The sequence below is a fragment of the Mycothermus thermophilus genome, assembly GCF_041956435.1.
Source record: "Mycothermus thermophilus strain CBS 625.91 unplaced genomic scaffold VTJ04scaffold_5, whole genome shotgun sequence".
In the NCBI taxonomy this organism is placed as follows: Eukaryota; Fungi; Ascomycota; class Sordariomycetes; order Sordariales; family Chaetomiaceae; genus Mycothermus; species Mycothermus thermophilus.
In genome coordinates, this window is record NW_027191431.1 from 248,702 (window position 1) to 268,115 (window position 19,414).

Below are 19,414 nucleotides of genomic sequence, written 5' to 3' on the forward strand. Positions count from 1 at the left end.
TCTCTCTCTCTGCTCCTCTCTCTCTCTCTCTCTCTTGTTCTCACCGCTGGAAAAGTCAGAGGAAAGAAAACGTGTATAAAGATGAACTTTTGCACTTATTGTCCTGTCAATCATGATCACCCCCCGACAGGCAGATAGGCAAGCAGCAGACCGACAGAATTGTATGTACATACCTACCTGACACAGTGCCCTCTCACCTAAACATCCGGCGACAACTATTAGTTCGAAGATCTCTCCCGTCGGGTCTGGAGCGCCGGAAAGCCGGAGGAGGTTCCGGTGTTCCCCACCTTTTTTGGTGCGGTTCGGTCCGGGTCGGAGTCGGCCCCACCTTGCCAGGTCCCGGTCCTTTCGGGCTTCGAGTTTGGTCTCCGGCCGTACGGTGTAGGTAACGTATATCCTCTTGCCCGGATATTGATATTGCTGCCAACGAGATAGTCTTCTCGCTTGGCATATATTATCTCTTCTAGCTTTGTCCAATGCCATTATGTCCTAGGCAATGATCTGATGATGGAAGCAAGTCTTTCAGACGACCATATTTTGTCAAGAATGGAGATCGAGAGAAGGCTCAGGGGGAAATTGATTTATCACAAAGGAGCGAGAAAGAGATGAAGGCAAAGAAAGACTAAAAAAGCAGCGCTTATTCCATATTATACTGGACGAGATGTCCGTGCATACCATTCCATCCAACCCCAATCTATACTACCAGTGTCCATGGTGAAGTCCTTGAGACATCTCAGAGAGAAAACCACAACCCATCAGCCTCCAACCCACCCAGTCATCTGTCCAAACCCAACCCGCCAACAAGGAAGATACCACCCATACCCAACTCTCCCTCAAAACAACGATTTCTTCACTGCCCCCAACGCCGCCTCCTTTTTCTGCTTCCTCACAAACCGGCTCACCTCGTCCGCCCACCCCTGGCTCGTCTCCTGCAGCTTGCTCATGGCATCGTCCACGATATTCAACCGCTCCGTGCGCTCCTGGAGCTGTCTGCTCAGGTAACTTCCCCAACCCTCATCCACTTGTCCTCCCCCCTGTGGTCCTTGTTGCTGTGCCCTCTGCTCCGCGGCCGCGGCCGCCAACATCCGCTTACTCGGCGGCCTGTCCTCCCCGCCAATCAACAAATCCAAATCCGTCGGGCTGACGTATTGCGTCCCCGTCATCCACTGGAAATTGCTAATCGTCGGGCGCGGAGGGAGGGTCAGGGACGGGTTGATCAGTTCGTCGGGCAGTCCGGCACTGGCTGCTCCCGCACCACCACTGCTGCTGCTGGTAGACCAGAGCGGAATGACGGCCAACTCCGACGGACCCGTCCACGCCAGCAAGTCGCCCGCCGGCGACAGGACCGCCGAGGTGGTGCGGGCCGGGTCGAGCACCGACTCGAGAGAAACGCGGCCGAGCTCTTTGAGGCTGGGCAGGGCGTAGGCGCGGGCGGTGCGGTCGTCGAAGAGGGTCACGAGGGCAGTGCGGTTGTTGGAGAGGATGCCAGGGACTTGGACGACGCGGGCCGCGTCGCAGAGGCGGGTGTCGTCGAGGGTGCGCGAGGCGCCTTTGGCGGTGGGGGGTTTGAAGATGCGCGCTTCGGTTTGGGTGGCTGTGCGGAGGTGTGTTAGTTAGGTTAGAAGAAGGAGGATATTTTGAGGGAAGATAAATCATAACACAACTAGAAAAAATCAAATAAGGAGAGAGAAAGAAAGAAAGAAAGTAGAAAAAAAATAGAAAGAGAAAGAAACTCACCAACAACAACCACCCCACTAACTTTCCTCCCCTCTCTCAACCCCGCCACCGCCTCACCCGTCGCCCTCGCCGGCTCCCCCGTCTCCGAATTCACCGGGCAAACCGCCACCACCCGATCCCCTCCGGCCTTCACCACCCCGACCGGCTGGGCCTTGTACGCCCCTCCGGCAGGCAATATCTTGAGCGTCGCCACGTGGCCCAGGTTCGTGCCCACGAAGCACGCAATGCTCGAGTACCCGTCGCCTTCTAGTGTCAACACCCCAAACTCGGCCGCGGTCGGGAACTCCTTCTTGGACGAGGAGGAACTGCTGCTGCCGCCCTTGAGGATGAAAGACGACCTCTTCTCACTCTTCCCGCCGCCGACACCAAGCTCCGCGAGGCTGGCAACCTGCAACATGACGGCCGGACCGCGCAGGTCGATCAGCGCAAACGCGCCGCTCTCGAAGCCGACAGCCACAAACCCCACGTCTGACACTGACAGGCAACTCACGGCCGTTGCCTCTCCAGCAGCAGCAGCAGCAGGAGAGGAGGGAGGGGTATAAAGAACCAACGGCAACAACCCCTCCCTCAACCCCCTCTCCGCTCTGGACGAAACATCCATCAACCTCCCGGGCTCCGCCTTTACTTCTTCATCCTCTCCCTCCTTCCCATACAACCGATTCCCTCCCCACCTATACACCACCACCTCCCCCCTCGACGTCCCCACCGCCACCTCCCCGGTCGCCCCGCTCATCCCGAGCGCAACAACCCTCACATCCTCCCCCCTCCCCACCGCCCTCGCCACATCCACCTGCACCTGCCACGGATTCTCAATCTCCTCATTGCCGACCCCGAACCCGGCATCCCAGACCCTAACCACTCCATCCGCGTGCGCCACGAGCACCACATTCCTCTGCGCCCCTGCTCCGCGCGGAGCGCGCCTCTTCGGCCCGGCCCCGCCGCCCTGGAGAATCGGCTCCCCTTTGTTGCGGGTTTCCATCATCGCGAGCCACCGTTCCCGCGGCACCGAGCAAACAGCAACTTTCACCACAAACGGGTGTACAAACGACAGACTCGGATGCAGCACGTTGGTTGGCGTGACGGGGAACCCCGAGGGGAAGGTCAGGGTGAGCAGCTCGCCCGAGGTGAGCAGGACGAGGACGGCAACGGGGTCTTGGGCGCCGTCGTAGAACGGCGAGGCGCGCGGGATGAGGACGTAGTCCGCCACCTCGGCAGCGGGGGGCAAAGGGAGGAGGGAGACGGATTTGCCGTCGAAATGGGCAGACAGGACCTCCCAGGAGGAGGTGGAGTAGATTGGGGTTGGGCCGAGGTCGAGGAAGGTGAGGGCTGTTTTGTCCGGGTCGGAAAGCGAGCGTCCGCCGGCGATGAGCAGGGCGGTGTCGTCTGGGTTGGACGCTTTGCAGCACCATTTGATCTGTCCGAAGGGGACGAGCGGGGTAGGGTCGATGGGTTTGGAGGAGGGTTGGTTGACGCGGGTGCGGTAGATGGATCTCGCGGCCACCACCCGGCCGTCTTTCGGGTCCCAAAAGACGAGGCTGCCGTCTTCGTGCGCCGTGAGGACAAACGTCCCTGTCGGATGCCAGGTTGCCTGCACCAGTTTTGGCCTGCGCTCTTTGTCCATGCCGATCCCGTCCCCTCCCGGCGCGCCGATGGGGAGGACGTACTCGAACTCTCTCTCGACCTTGTTCTGCTTGAACGAGTAGATGACGGCCCCCTTGTCGTAGGCGATCAACATCCGCCCGATATCCCGCGGGTGCAGTTTCAAACAGACCAAGTTCGGGCCCAACCCCCAGGTTTTCTTGTCCCGCCAGAAACACGGCAGCCGAAAAGGCGAGGGCCGTTCCCTGTCCAGATCGTAGGCGAAGACTTCGCCGCCGCTCTGCTGCAGCCCGACAAACACCCAATCCAGGCCGGGGTCGGTCATGACGCAGGCGATGCGGCCATAGGTCGTCTTGGCGGCGGGCTTGAACTCGTCAGATAGCTGAGATTGCAGGTCCCAGACGGCGAGCTGGTTGCGCGAGTCGACGCTGACGAGGCGGTTGGCGACGAAGGAGAGGTGGCGGATGGCGAGGGGGGTTGTGATCGCGGAGGACGTCGAAGACGGGTACTGGGGAGTAAACGTCCGGACGACGCGCTGGGCGCCGAAGACGTAGATTTTAGGCGGGCCATACTGAGACTGGGCGGTGCCGATGGCGAGGAGGGATTGGACCGGGTCGTAGGCGAGAGCGCTGGGAGGTGTTAGTTGGTGGTTGTATGCTGAACTATAAACGCCTCATACCTGATTTGCGAATTGATGCCATATCTAACCCCTTTCTCGGGGGTAAACATGCCCGGCGAAATCCCCGCGGACAAGTCATTCTGGACGCCCGCCTGTCTTGATCTCAGAAACCCTGCCATTTTGTCCTTCTCTTTTTCTTTCTTCCCGTTTTTCGTCTAATTGGTTGTGAGTTTGGCCGTGTCGGGACTTTGGAGTCTTCGGTGTGTGAAATCCAGGCCTATGAGTAAAGTATGTAGGTCTGGCCGGGCGTTGGGTCAGTCGTTGTTTGGACTTGGACTTGTTGGCCTCTCGACCAACTTCTAGCCTGTTGTTGTTTGGTAGACTGTAAGTCTGAGGCCGAGTGCTGTCTGAGGCCGAGTGCTGTCTGAGGCCGAGTGCTAGACGAATTGCCTGCTACTAGTCCCTCCAGGTAAGGCAGGGAGTATAGAGCGAGCTGGGAGATCAGATAAAAGGGACGGAGGGTGGGCGTTGGAGTGAACGTCAGGCCGTGTCGCGTCCAGTCAGATGTACCGGAAACTTGAATGTCACTGCAAGGGAAACCGTTCCGTGAAGATGATATAAAAATTAAAGAAATAGAAAGAGGGTCAAGCCACCCAACAACAAACTTCCAGTTACTATCACAAAGAGGGACTGTCACGTCAGAGCATGGCTTGATCTTAACAGTGGCAGGTCATCCCTCACTTGGACCAGAATGATGTTGAGAGAGGGAGTGGTCAGTGTATGAGGCTGCGGTTGGAACTTGGAATTCAAGGCTGTCAGGCGAAAGTGGGGGAGGGGAACAATGCCAAGCTTCCTTCACAGCCAAACCCATTCCGGCCAAGCCTCGTGCCAAGCCTTGGCATTTAGACACTGCGTTGCCCGGCACCCGTCACACCTCTCTCCTGTTCAGGGGCAAAGTCAACAAATCCCTGAGCTGGTTGACGTCATCACTCTCAGAAGGGCACCACCACCACCACTTCAATCATCACCAACTCACATGTCACAGCACTGCACACACATGTTTTTTATACTCAGTCAATTAAACGTGCTATGGTCTCATGTGTTCGGGCTGTCGCCCTAGCACTGCCAAGCCTCACGGCACACAACCTCTGACAAGACATGATGAGAAGAACCCTGGAGATGAAGAAATCACCACCCAGTCCATGGCGCCATGAAAATGCACCCAGAGAAAGCAACCGTAGAAAACCATGCAAAGAAATCATCGCATCCATCCCCTATCATACCCCACAAACACCCCTTGCGTCTTCCCCCCGTGGGATTTACACCCACCACATGCGCTCCTCGTTCACCTTAGCCAGCGCCTTGTACTCGGGCACCTGCTGGTACGTGGCAAACTTGAGCAGCTTGGCCGGGATGGCATCTTTGGGGCGCGAGGTGCGCGTCGCCTCCGACTTGGCAAGGAAGCCTGTCTTCGGGCGAGTCAAATACACCCAGCCATCGGGCGCCTTCTGGGTCGCGTTGGGGTCGCGGGGCTCATGCTGACGCGCGCGTGCGCCCGCAAGGTGAGCGTAGTAGACGGCCGGGTGCAGAGACACCGGCGTCGTCGAGCGGCAGAACTGGTAGGACTGCTCGTAGATGATGCGCTGCAGCGTGTCGGGCGGCAGGCCGCACTCGTCATAAATGACATTGTAGCGGACCGGGCGGGCCGTGCCCTGCAGGGCCACGTGCGAGCAGAGGTAGAACTCGTAGTGGAACGGATGGACCACCTCGCGCTCCACCAGCGTGCCCGGGAGGCAGTTGCCGTTCTTGTCACCGCGCTCGGGGAAGATGCGGATATGGTGGCGCTTGGTGGCAACCACCACCGTGATCTTGGGCGTGTGCTTGAAGAACTCCTTGAAGATGCGCTTAATCTCCTTGACCTCGTAGTCGAGAACCTGCGCGTACTGGCCTTCCGACACGCCGTCGCGCATGTAGAAGACGTGCTGAGGAAGACAGCGATTCAGCTTCTGCCACTCCAAGATCCGGGGGCCAAGCATGTCGTGCATGTTGAAGGGTTGGACAATCTCGACGCCCCAGCCGTTGGTCTGGATGGACGTAGTGTAGATGGTGGCGTCCTTGTCCATCGAGACGCACATGGCAGCCGTCGACACCTGGTTGAGCGCCGTGGCGCCGTGCGAAATGTCGACGCCAATCATCATGGTGGGGACCGAGAAGAAAGGCTGCTTGAGGGCAATGCGCGCGTTCTGGCCGCCCAGCTTGGCGTTGACCTTGAGGCAAACGTTGGACAGATACTGGGGGGAGCACTTCTTGACGTGCTTGCCCAGCACCATCTGAGACATGAAGCCGAAGCGGCACTCAACCTGCTTCTTGATGGCGTCATAGGGCTGCGACTTCTTCTGCGGCAGGATGTAGAAGACGAGCTGAGGGAACCCCTTCCACGTGTTGAGCATGGAAAAGTACGACTTCTCCACAGGGCCGTCGGGGTTTTTCGGATCGCCCGTGAAGATCAGCGGGTTGCCCGAAATCTTGCCGCCGTGGTTGATGTAGACCGACTTGAACTGGTTGCCAAAGTTCTGGGCGGCGGCCTTGTCCACGAACTGGTCAAAGATGACGATGGCCCAACGCGTAATCTCCTCCTTGTTGGGGCTCAAAAACTTGACGCCGCGGAGGTCCCAACGGCCCGCGGTCTTGGGGTCCTTGGTGATGTTACCGTACTGGACCACGGGGTTGGGAAGGAGCTTGGCCTGAACAGTGGGCATCTGCGTGTCGATCTTGACGCCGAAATGGGCCAGGTAGCGATCCTTCTGCCAATCGAGGTTCTGGACCGCCTCAGCGAGTTCGTGCTTGAGGGCTTGAGGGCGGGCCTGCGAGAAGGTGATCATGGCCGAGGTCTGGTCGGCGTCCAGCTTGTACGGGTACGGGTTGAAGCGGTCGACCTTGCAGAACTCCAGAGGGAACAGGCCCGCATTGCCCGTCTCGACCAGAGGAAGAAGGGGGTGCTGGATGCGCACGCGGTGAACCTGGAGGTAGTAGTCGTAGAGGTTGATGCGCTGCGTGGTGCCGTCGTCGTTCTTCTTATCGAAGTAGTAGTTGCGAGCGTTGACACCCTGGCCCTCGAAGCTGGGGTCGAAGTAGATCGACTTGACCTTGTACTCCTTCTTGTTGGCGTTGTCCTTGTTGCCGCGATGGGTCACAGTGAAGCGGACACCCTTGAGTTTCTTGAGCTGCTGGAAAGTCTCAGAAGGCACCCAAGAGGCGTTGCCTTTCTCGTCGACTTTCCTGACCGGCCTGCACGCTTCAGCGAGCTGCTGAAAGTCCACTGGAAAGCAGGTTAGAACCAAGTGCGGAGATACCGAGCCGACAATCAAACTCACCATTGCCCATGCGCGGGACCGTCAAGGCAACAAAGTTGCGGGCCAGATTCTCCATCGACTGGGCAACCCAGAAGGTCTGGTTGGAGATGTCGACATTGATGCCGAGGCCGACGCCACCGGACTTGAGGGACTGTTTTTTGACAAGGTCAGCATGAAAGTTTATGATGTGAGGTTGAGGTTGGAGGCGGAACTCACGTCATTGATGCGGATGGTCGAATAAATGCCCTTGACGGCCTCACTGTAGCTGTTGAGGACCAGGGTCTTGGAATACTCGTTGACGAAAGTGCGCTTGAGGAGGTGGAAGCGCTCCGAGGGACCCTGACGCATCAGGTGGTCGAGGAAGCCTAGGCAACGGTCAGTGGGCATGTCTGGTGAGGTGGTGGGGGGAGCTCAAGGGCACTTACTCATGCACTGATTGATCATGGGGTCATAGTGGGCGCGCTTCTCGAGATAGGCCTTCAAGACCTCCATGCGGATCTTGCAGGTCTGTTTGAGCTCGAGAACGAACTTGTCGTTCTGGCGGCCGGGGCGGCCCTCGGCAGCACCAAGGTCGATGTCAATCTTGAGGCTGGGGACATTGACAGTGGTCCAGGCCAGCTTGCGGCCATCGTGCAGCCAAGGAGCCTTAGTGGCGTTGAGCTTGGCCTTGACTTCGGGCAAGGCCCAGACCTTCTTGTAGACGATGGCACCCTTCGGCTCAGGGATCAGAGAGACCTAAGAGTTGTCAGCATGGTTGGCGGTGTACAGGTTCGGGGAGGTCAAAAAGACTTACGTCATACTGGAAGACATCGCGGTTGCCAACCGACTTGACGCGGTACTGGTTGACCAAGACCTTGATGTCGGTGCCCTTGGTGGCGTAACCAGGGCGGACGGCAAAGGGGGTGTAGTCCTTGCGGTCCTCGTGCTGGAGATGGTCAGCAATGTTCAAGTTGACGGGCGAGGGTGGACATACCCAGTATGCCTCGGGCGGCAGATCAACACGGCGATTGAGGCCCTTAGGCAACTCGAGAGGGTTGCGGGGCTTGGCAGCCATGTTGTCGATTGTTGTTTCTGTGTTTGTGTTCTTGAGAATATGTTAGTGACTTGTAAAGGAGTTGAGACTGGAGTTGTCGGAGCCGAGGAAGAAGAGTCCAAGATTTGGTGATGGAAGATTTGGGGTGATCTGGGTTGAAATTGGAGGATGGAGGAGAGGAGTGAGGTGTGGGAGGAAGAGAGGAAGTGCTTCGAGAGCTGAGGATTGAAGGAAGAAAAGAGGAAGAAAAATGGAAGGATTTTTGGGTTGAGGGAGGGAGTTTTGGGGGAAGATTTTGGAAGTGGGAGAAGGGAAGAAGAGAAGAAGGAACTCGTGGTTTAGGCAGAAAATGAGGCCGGAGTTGTGGGAAGGAGGAAGGAAGGAAAGAAAGAGCCGGAAAAAACTCACCTGATGGAGATGCCGATTTCGGCTGGAGAAGTCGAGTGGTCGGAGTTGGTTCGAGAGACTGAGGCCGGTTAGCAGATGGAAGAAGGAAAAAGTTGTGGAATGGTGGGAAAGAAATATTTGGAGGAGAGGAGGGAACAGAGTCAGAGAATGGGTTTGTGTGTGGTATGAGTCGTGGGATGAGTCGGAACTTTTTTTTGGGTCGGTGATGTGGATTGTTGGAGCTCGGGAGGAGTAAAACTCACGGTATGAAGGATCGGAGTCTGGTTGGAGTTGTGAGTTTGCTGTTGATGAGTCAGTGTCTGATGCTGTGATGGTAACAATGTTTGGTTTGTTGGAGTAGGTAAGAATGCTGAAGACTAAGAAGAAACGAGGAAGTGGTTGGAGAGGAAAAGCTGGAGGAAAGATGGAAAGGTTGGAAGTGGTGGAAGAAGAGGAAGCGGTTGGGAAAAGGTTGAGTTGAGGGAGAGGAAGAAACCAGAGGTCGAAATAAAGTTCGAACCTGCGGAGTCTCTGGGTTCTGACCGACTCGGCGCCGAGACAACAAACGCCAGATCCGGTAACTGACCTTCTCAGACCGATAGACGTGGTAGGATGTGTGTGATTCTGGGTAAAAAGGAAACTGGAAGAGGAAGAGGAACAAGAAGATGGTGTTTGTCTAGCCACCCAGTGACGTGGAAGAAAGAAGCTCACAATGAGTCGCTTGCTTCCAGGTTTGAGTAGTGTGACTGGAGGGTGAAGGGAAAGAAAACTGGTGATGTGTGTTGGGAAGGATTGTGTGAATGGGTGGTGGAGGAAGTGGAAGAAGAGGAAGAAGAGTGCCCGTTTGCAACAGCTGCAGGAAGCCGACCGACTTCACAGAGTGACAGGTCCGTGGATTCGAACAGGTGGCAGTCGGTGGGAGAGGATGCTTGCAGAAGGGAAAACGGAAAGCCGCATCAATGGAATGGGTTACTTACCTCGAGGTGGGTTGTGTGAGTGAGTGAGGTTGTTGATAGTCGAGGTTGGTGTTGTAGATGGAAGTGGAAGAAGGTGAGTGAGGTCTGAGATTTATTTGAGGTCAACCCCAGAACTCGAGAAGTGGTTGTTGGTTGGAAGAAGGAAGAGGGAAGAGGAGGAATTCTGAACTGGAGGGCCGAATTTATCCTCGACTCCCAGATGGCCCGAGCTCCAGGCACCGGTTTGGGTATTGTGAAAAAAAAAAGAACAATGGTAAGGAAGGAAGGTACGCGGAATAAAGTACGCCCTCAGTCTTAGGTTTAGGTTTGGGGTTCAGTTTTGGGACGGTGTGGGCGTCTGATGTGGTGGTTGACGGCGGCAGCAGTGGTGGTGATGGTATTCTCGGTGTTGTAATTGTTGACGGTGGTCAATGTAACCCTATTGTGCTCAACACCACGTTTGTTCCATCACAAAGCGCCCACAGCATCAGGGCATCATCATTCACGTTGGATTCACCAAGATGAGACCACAGGATATCACAGGATTACACGGGACCGTGAGCCTGATGTTCAGTTTCTGCCACCTCAGTGTTGACTCCGTTATGACTCCGTTACATCTCCGTGTTCAGGACACATCAGTTCTCTCCCCTGAGCAGGCCTCGGGTTGTCATGGCCTTGAATCCTCTCGAGGCAGACCTAACATGAACAAGGAACCATAGATCCCAATGTTGAATACCAGTCTCACCTCTCTGGCTTCGGCCAACGGAGTGTATCCTATCCAAACTCTTATGCCGTTGCTGGGAAACAGACCGATCCTGTATGGACAGACAACATAAACATTGGAGAACACAACCACCAGACCGCTGGTCCCCATGAGCTCTCGGGGCTCTCTCGGAATCTACATTCTGCTGCCTTTAAAACGGTATGACTCTCATGTAGAGACAGAGTGACCAGGGGAAACACCATCTCTGTGGACATCATCTACGTATTGGACAACTAGCACTGCGGACACTCCTCGGGATTCTGTCCAAGCGGCCATCAGGAAGCCGAAATGACACAAGAGATGCCCCAAGTAGAGCCAGAGAAGCCGTTGAAGTGCCTAGCCTCCTTCATCACAACGACCTGGGTGTAGTGCAACAGAAGCCGAATACACTCCTCCAGCTTCTGTGCAAGCAGCCATCAAGAAGCCGGAAGAAACACACCAAGCCCTTCTCAGACCCAGCATCCCCAAGCCCTGAAGGCAGTTTGCCAGAATGTCCAAGACAGAGTACTCAGGACAGCATGGAAACGTCCCCTGAGACCAAGTGTCCTACTATCGCCAGGCCAGCTCCATGTGCTGTCCATGACAGCTCGTCTCAGAATGCTGGGACAGCTCCCGGGCATGACCATTACACCAACAGCGAGGAGAAGACCGTGGCTGTCAGTCTTCCCAACAGTGTACCCATGGATTGAATAAACCTAGTACAACCCGTCACAGCTTCTCCAAAACCTACTGTCGTACCGCCTCCCAACCAACTCCAGCCTGTGTCCGCCTCACCTCGCACTCTCATGCTCAGCCACAACCTGAGGAAAACCAAAGACACATTCACTGAGGACGGGCCATGACGGTCAGGCCATCTCGGGTATACACCATCCATGGATTGAGGGAATGGATGAACCCGGCACAGCCTGGACAAGGCCTCCGAATCCCAGAGCCACCAATCCTCAGCTTAACTCAAACCTCTGTCCATCCCAACCCACCCCGTCATGCTCAAGATAACTCCCTAAAGACAGGCAAAGACAGACACAGCCGGGACGAGACCATTTCTCTGCCACACATCCACTGCTCCACCCGACAAGCGACTGAGGTGGTTCAAACATTTCCTGTCATCACCCATCCCATCCTATCCAATCCAATCCACCGTCAAGGTACCTCCTACAAGCCTCCAGAGATTGCTGTCCCCGACTGCCCTGGTGCTTAGCAATGCAACGATACCTCTATCCGGTCTAAGCAAGGTAGGTACCTTGCCTATCTCACTCCTGAGAGGTAAGTGATGATGGTCCACTGCGTAAGGTAGATAAACACCTCCAGATCAGGTACCTGGATGGAGATTCGCAAAGTACCCTGCACCTGGACATGCTACGGTGAGTAAACGTCAGGTGCCCTCTAATCTGGGACAATCAAGACGCCAACACCCAACTCCAACCACCTCACCCGTGCCACCTCACCCATCATCCTCACCAACGCATCCCAAATCCAAAGCCCACGCTTGGAATAGCCTCTCTGTCCAGAGAATACTTACCCAAGGTACATGACGACAGCGACAAGACAACCTGAGGCACTCCGAAGACGACGAGGAGAGAACCAGCTATCGATTCATCCCCAACCGGTAACGGACGTTGAGAGACCGGACAAGAGAGTAGTAGGTACGTAATACCACTCTCCAGCCCACCACCCTTAGGTGCTGGGCATGTAGGGACGAAGTATCGAAGCAAGGGATCGTTACGAATCCCAAATCCAACACATGATACACATGGAAAACTGTGGATAGATGTACCTAAGGGACTTATCTAGACATACGTAAGAAAAAAAAAAAGAAAAAAAAACCTTACACAAAATACACCTGGCAGTCCACACCCAGCGCTGACGTCCTGTTCTCTACTTCACACAAACAAGACCTAACACACAACAGGCATGGCGAAAGATAGACTGATGGAGGAAAGAGGACTACGACAATAGGGATGGGGAAATACCATCAATCTGATTCGGATTCTGCACCTTCTTTGCCATAAGTATATCGCAAACCCTTCTTCAAGTCCGGATCTATACCTGTCGTTGCTCCCTAATTCTCATCGCCATCAACAACATCAACATCGGATCAACATCAGGCGCATCATACAACTCACAATCGTCATCATCAAAACCTTTCTTATCAATCCTCAATCCTAACACATCACCGCAGCACACCACCACGTCATTATCACAAAGTATCACGGCACACAGCCACAACAACAAACGACAACAACATCCAGCACGCCACGGCGTCACAACATCACGGCATCAAGACACATCACTCCCTCACACACTCTCTCACTCCCTCACTCATCCATCCACACATGTAGGTAAAGCCAGGTAGTTACTCAAACATACATACATAAATACATACATTCATTACATCCCTTCTTCACCCAGACACCTAGCTAGGTATCTGTCAAACCTAACCAGCTATCTTATCCTTCCTTGCTCCCCGACATCGCAGAGGCATTTGGCCGACGGGGGACCAGGTGACAACCGGCAGAACAGCATACCACCATCCCAAGGCCCGTCAGGTAGGTAAGGCCCGGAGGAAAAGAGACCTCCTTATACAATACAACCCACATATACACCACCCCATCCTCCTCCTCCTCATCACCACCATTTTCCTCATCACCATCATATCATGATCATAACCACCCTACCTCACTTCCCTCCACTTCCCTCGCCTCCCACCACCGAACTACTTCCTTCCCCTCCATCTCCCACGGCCCGGGGAGAAGCTCCATCAATACCCCGGCGGCGCATACCGTCCGTACCCCCCACCCGATGGCGGCGGCGGCTGCGGCGCATACCCGCCACCACCCCACGCCGGCGCACTCCCTTCGTGTCCATGCGGCAACGGCACCGGGCCAGGGGCGGGTATATACCCCGTCTGCGCTGGGGCCGGGAATCCCGCTGCTGCCGGCGGCGGGGTAGGCTCATACCCAACTCCCGACCCAGCTGGCGGCGGTGGGCGATACCCTCCTCCCGTCCTCCTACCATCCCCTGCTGGCCCACCAACATATGGACTCATCGGCCTTCCTGACCCACCACCGGGAGCAGGCGAATCCCTATACCCACCACCACCACCACCACCATGCGGCTGGTTCTGGTTCTGATAATACTGCTGCCCCGCCGGACTTGCCTTCCACGCGCTATACTCCGGCACCTCCACCCCGCGCAGGAGCGAGACCATCTTCCCCGGATCAAACCGCCAGTAATCGTACGCCTCGGCGCGCGGGATCTGGCTGAGAAGGAAGGTAATATCCCTCGCAATCGGTGCCGGCGCGGCCGCATACCCCGCCGAGCCGGTCGCTTGGCCTTGCATCCGGCGCTGCTGGTCCAGCCGCCGGCCGGCCGCGCCCTTGAGCGGGGACGCGCCGCGCTGGAACTCGGAGAACTCGTTCCCGCGCTGGATCTTGCGCGGGGGGTTGTCTTCCAGGTCGTCCGCGGGCAGGGGGCGTTTCGGGGAGTTGGTGGACTGCGTCGGGAGGGAGGTTTGCTGCGGGGCGGGGCTGGCGCGGTAGGCGGGCGGGCGCGGGGAGTCGCGGGCCGAGGTGGCCGTGGGCTGCTCGATGGAGGGGATGACGAGCTGTTTGGGCTTGAGCTGGGCTGCTGGAGACACGATGATGCGCGCGGCGATGGGGTCGAATTTGTCGGTCGAGTAGCGGGCCGTGAAGGTGGCGAGCTTGGGGTCGTCGGGGAACAGCTCGGCCATGCGCTTCTCGAGCTTCTTGATTTGGGCAAGCTCGCCAAATTGAGACTCGTACTTGTGGAAGTAGGCGTACAGCGGCTTGGCCTTGTGGACGGTTTCGGGTTTTTGGGTCAGGCGGTTGACCACCGTTTCGAAGAGGACGCGGGCATCTGGGGGAGGAGAGGGTTAGCAAACGTCCAGAAGAAGATAAACAAGACAAGGGAAAAACTCACTCGTAACATCATCGCGCGAATGCAAATACTTGATGTTCTCCAGGGCAAAATTCTCATCCTCCGGGAACAGCTTCGCACCACGATCAAAAATCTTGCCGCCAGCAGGATCCTTATAAATTGTCCACTCCAGCTGCGCAACGGCCGCATAGACGTCGCTCGTCAAGCGCCCACGGTGCCGAGCATCCTGGAAAGCCTGGCGCATGCCTCCCAACTCAGTGTTCGGCTTGCCCTTGCCCTGGATGCGGCGCATGGCGCGGATCAGCGCGATCCACACAAACGAAATAGTCCGCGACAGAAGCTGCGTCTGCGCCGCATAGCCTTGCCTGATGGCGCGCAGCTGCTCCTGCAACTTGCTCTCCTTGACCTCCTTGTCCTTGTCCTCGGCGGCGCCCGCGTCCTCGTCGTCCTCGTCGTCGTTCTCCTCCGACTTTGGCGACTTGCCTGCGCTCTCGGCCGCCTTGAACGCCTCCTCGATCCGAGCCACCTGCGCCGCCTCGCGGTCCTTGAGCTTCTTGATCAGCCCGTACAGGGTGTCCAGGACCTTGTCGTACGGGGCGCGCACGGCCTTGCCGCGGGCAATCTTGGCCTGGTCGTTTTCCTCGGCCGGGTACGTCGACTCGATGTAGTCGGCGTGCTTGAGCGCGAGCAGGACGCTCTCCGGGTTCGCCTCGATGCCGCGCGTCAGAAATCCCAGACCGGCCGGGCTGCCGTCCTTCTCGGTGATGTTGTTGTCGAAGCACCACTGAGCGGCATCAACCCACATCTCGGGCCAGAAGCGCAAGGCCATGAGCGCCTGGTTGTAGACGTAGAGGATGCGCTTGTGATAAAGGCCGGGCTGGTCCTTGTCGTCCTTGAGGTCCAGGGGATCCGACTTCTCCCAAGCGATCCACTTCTTCCAGATCTCGACCTGCTCCATGTATTCCTGGTCGCCGTCGAATCCTGGCGCCGGCGGTAGACGCGGCAGGGTGGTGCGCTGCAGGCCACGGGTGATGTTTTCGAGGGCCGTGTTGGCGCTCTTGGCTGACATGTACGAAGGCGATTTCTCGGCCAGGTACTTGCGGCCGGTGAGCTTGTTAAGGCCCATCTCGAACTGGTCGTACTCCTTCCACAGAGTGTTGACATTGGCGATGGGGACGCAGACGGCCCGCTGGTACGCCTTGCGCAGCTGGTCCATCTTCTGCTGGTCCTGCCACTGGCTACCGCCGACGGTGCCAGGTCCGAACTTGATGAACTGGATGTACTCGGCCCAGATCTTTCCCGAGTCCTTGTCGAGGCCAATGTTGTCGATGACAAACTCGTAAGCGCGGGCCACCGTCTGGCGGGCGTTGCCGGTGGTGTCGGCCAAGTCGTTCCTCCGACGGATGTAGTCGAGGTACTTGGTCCACAGGTTCACGTTGGGCGTCGACATCAGGGATTTGTTAAATATGAGCTCCGCCTCGGGGAAGTTGTTCATCTCGAGCTCCATGTTGAGGTAGTCGATCCAGATATCCGCCTATGACTGTCAACAGAGGTTTCGGCAAAGTATGGAACTACAGAGACATACCGCTTGAGGGAAGATGGCGAGAACGCGCTCGTACACCTTGCGCGACTCTTCGATATCATTCCTTGCCCGGTGTTCGGCGATCAGCGCAAGCCAGGCATCAACAGCGCCGCGCGGGTCATCCTGCACTCTCCCTTCCAGTTGGGCGATCCTATCGACCGAAGGCTGGGCCGGGACAGCAGTGGGTGCCGGCGCGGAAGCTGCGGCATTCACCTCGGAGGCATGATCTGCACTGGACGGGCCAACTGTTGCCTGCTTGGAGACGGTGCTGGCGGGAGAGGGTTGTTGAGGAACAGAAGGAACAGAGGACTGGGAGACAGCAGCACCCTGGGCCGGGCCAGTGGATTGAGGAGGAGCAGGCGCGTCGTCTTCATCGTCGGAGTCTGCCACTAGGAAGCCTCCGACGGCGCGCGGCTTCTTCTTTGGAGCTGGCTGGGGCGAAGGCCTAACGGGAATCTGCTCGGTGGCCTGCTGGGGCACAACTGGAGCGACGGGAGCAGAGGTGATGACGGACGCCGGGTCGTATTCGGCAGTATCGTCGTCATCGCCATGGGCAGAAGGGGCGTCACCGGGGACATGTTGGGGGCGATCAACGGAATACTCTTCTTGATCTTGATGGGTGCTATGCTCTTGGATGTTTTCTTGATTGTTGCCATCTGTCTCCTCATAGCTCCCAGATTCCTCCCATGCGCCGCCGGGGCGAGCAGGGTCGTAGTCGGCCATTGGAGATGTGCTTGGAGAAGCGATCGCAGTCGAGGGTTAGAGGGATTGAGGGTCGGGTGTTGAGAATCGAATTCGGGGGAGGATATCGATCGCGGACTGGGGCTTGGTTCAGTGAAGGCTGAAGCTATCGGCGGGCGATGGCGATGGTCGCGATTACGTTTTGCGACGGTTGGATCGAAACGGGGACGGTGGTTGTTGAAAAAGGAAAAAAAAAAAACTAGTTGCAGTTGAGAAGAAGAAGGGTGTCCAGATCAAAAGTGGTCGGACAGCATGCTGAGAAGAAGGTGGAAGATTGGAGAGTCGCACACAGGCACAATAGAAGAGGAAATCAGCACCAATCAGCAAATGCTTCCAATTGACGACTGGGAGATTGGAGAAGATGCTATTGTCTAGAGCATGGACCTCATGGGTGGCCTATTCAAGGCGCGCAGTGGGATTTGGGGTTGAGGTGGCCGCCCAGATTTGTGTCAAAGAAGCAGAGGTGAGGTCAAGTCTGGCGCAAGACGGAGCTTGTTGCAGAGCTTCCAGCTTCTGGCGCGAGAAGTTGGCTGAAGAGCGCGGCGACCAGGGTGGATCCAGTCGGATTAGATAAGCCTCCCGTCTTGGCACCGGGCGCTTGGGGTTCCCGTCCATTTCTGCCACAGTTCTCCGCCTTCTGGCTTTGTCCAGCGACAGTTGTGGCGAATGCAGTTGACGATATGTGGCGGGGTTCAATCCCAGCCACACTTCCACACTTCCACACTTCCCCTCGCGGAGCGTGTCGTGGCGGGGGAGGGAAGGAAGGAATTGGGCGACGTGGACGCGTTCTGGCTGCAGCCAATTTACGCGACTTGGGACTTGACTTGACTTGACTTGACCCCCCCTGCTCCACTTTCTCCATGGGCTTCACCGCGACCTGAACCCGACAACGGACAGGAACCCGACAACCAGAGCCAAAGCATTGCAACGACCCCTCCACCGACAAAACAAAAAAACACCTTGCAAAGAATTGTTGTGTTGGCCAGGCCCGCCTCGTTTCCCGTTTCCCCCGGCGACTAAGGTTGGCTAACAGTCCCCAAAGCCCAAGGGCCAGACCACCTCCGACCCGACTCTTCAAAAGTCCTGTTTTGTCTCCACGTCGCCCAGGGCAGCCGCCATTCCCACCCACCCTTTCATTCTCACTCTTTTCTCCTTCTCCCTTACCTTCCCTTCCTCTTCATCTTTCCTCTCACCGCATCCCATCCATCATCCATTGAGTGTTTTCAGTCATATACTGTAAACACCATCTTTACCCTCTCCAAGCATCGCTTCAGGCTCGATCGACCTGAGGTCTCGCCAACTCGCGCGCAACACCAAAACAAATACTCCCAACAACAACCAACCTACCAACACCGCGTCGACAAAACAACCACACCGCCGCCCACCATGTCTGTCGTCTCCCTCCTCGGGGTCAACGTCCTCAACAACCCCGCCAAGTTCACCGACAAGTACGAGTTCGAGATCACCTTTGAGTGTCTCGAGCCTCTGCAGAAGGGTTCGTCCCTCCTCCCCTCCCCGCTTTACCATTTATTTACTTTACCCACCCACTAACGCGTCTTGTCCGTCCCTCCAGACCTCGAGTGGAAGCTCACCTACGTCGGCTCCGCCCAGTCGGACCAGTACGACCAGCTGCTCGACTCGCTGCTGGTCGGCCCGATCCCCGTGGGCGTGAACAAGTTTGTGTTCGAGGCCGACCCGCCCGACACGAGCCGCATCCCGAGCGACGAGCTGCTCGGCGTGACCGTCATCTTGCTGACGTGCGCCTACGACGGCCGCGAGTTTGTGCGCGTCGGCTACTACGTCAACAACGAGTACGAGACGGAGGAGCTGCAGAACGATCCCCCCGCCAAGCCCATCGTCGAAAAGATTCGTAGAAATGTTTTGGCGAACAAGCCGCGCGTGACGAGGTTCGCTATCAAGTGGTACGTTTTGTTTTCCCCCCATCCCCATTCCCAACAACCTCCCACTAACACCTGTTCGTTACAAAGGGACTCGGAAGCCTCCGCCCCGCCCGAATTCCCTCCCGAACAGCCCGAGGCCGACCTCGTCGCCGACGAGGAGGAGTACGGCGCCGAGGAGCTGGCCGAGGAGGAGGAGGAAGACGAAGAAGAGGCCGGCGAGGACTCGCACATGGAGGGCGTCGAGGGCGGTCCGGACGAGGAGGACCTCTCGGACGAGGGCAGCGTCGATATCGAGGGCGAGAGCGAGGAGGAGCTGCTCGAGGAGGAGGAGGCCGCCGACGAGGAGATGGGCGACGGCATGGAGGTGGACGAGCCCGAGACTGCTGGTGCGGCTGCTGGTGCGGCTGCCGCTGGTGCTGCGGCGCCGGGTGGGGTCACGCCCCAGCAGCAGCAACAGCAGCAGTCGGAGGCTATGGTCCACTAAGCTAGTCGCGAGAGAGGTTTTGTTGTTGTTAATGTTGGTGTTGGGTAGGGGAAGGGGAGGGGTCACGCGACATCCGTCTGTCTGTCTGCTTGTCTTTTGGTATACGGGGGGGCAGTCCGTCACGGCATGCGTGCATGGCATAGCTTGGGATTATGCTGATTATGACAATACCGGATTTGATGGGATGAATGAACGAGAGATGATGGCTCTTTTTAGACAAGGATTCCGGTCCGGGGCGTATGGGTAGATGAGTAAACGAGTAGGATAGAAGGTTGGTTGGTTGCTTGCTTGGCTGGCTGGTAAGACGGAGTGATGATGAGTTATGAAATGGGAAATGAGTGAGGGAAATGAAGGATCCCTAC

General features: G+C 57.0%; 4 protein-coding genes across 4 annotated transcripts; 1 reads left to right on the forward strand and 3 right to left on the reverse strand.

Moving 5' to 3' along the window:
* Nucleotides 1-833: 833 nt before the first annotated feature.
* VTJ04DRAFT_7130 (uncharacterized protein) lies at nt 834-4,134 on the reverse strand (the record flags this gene model as incomplete). The annotated part of the gene is made up of 3 exons (XM_069365424.1): nt 834-1,594; nt 1,738-3,965; nt 4,016-4,134. 3 exons carry the CDS (start codon nt 4,132-4,134, stop codon nt 834-836), a joined length of 3,108 nt encoding a protein of 1,035 aa, XP_069216459.1.
* Nucleotides 4,135-5,274: 1,140 nt separating this feature from the next.
* On the reverse strand, nt 5,275-8,362 carry VTJ04DRAFT_7131 (uncharacterized protein; the record flags this gene model as incomplete). The annotated part of the gene is made up of 6 exons (XM_069365425.1): nt 5,275-7,274; nt 7,330-7,459; nt 7,525-7,673; nt 7,734-8,043; nt 8,102-8,233; nt 8,282-8,362. The coding sequence occupies 6 exons, from the start codon at nt 8,360-8,362 to the stop codon at nt 5,275-5,277; spliced, it is 2,802 nt and encodes a 933-aa protein (XP_069216460.1).
* Nucleotides 8,363-13,205: 4,843 nt separating this feature from the next.
* Nucleotides 13,206-16,649, reverse strand: VTJ04DRAFT_7132 (uncharacterized protein; the record flags this gene model as incomplete). Its single annotated transcript, XM_069365426.1, has 3 exons — nt 13,206-14,323; nt 14,387-15,878; nt 15,930-16,649. 3 exons carry the CDS (start codon nt 16,647-16,649, stop codon nt 13,206-13,208), a joined length of 3,330 nt encoding a protein of 1,109 aa, XP_069216461.1.
* A 1,404-nt stretch (nt 16,650-18,053) lies between these two features.
* VTJ04DRAFT_7133 (uncharacterized protein) lies at nt 18,054-19,052 on the forward strand (the record flags this gene model as incomplete). Its single annotated transcript, XM_069365427.1, has 3 exons — nt 18,054-18,162; nt 18,241-18,589; nt 18,656-19,052. 3 exons carry the CDS (start codon nt 18,054-18,056, stop codon nt 19,050-19,052), a joined length of 855 nt encoding a protein of 284 aa, XP_069216462.1.
* Between the last annotated feature and the right edge of the window lie 362 nt (nt 19,053-19,414).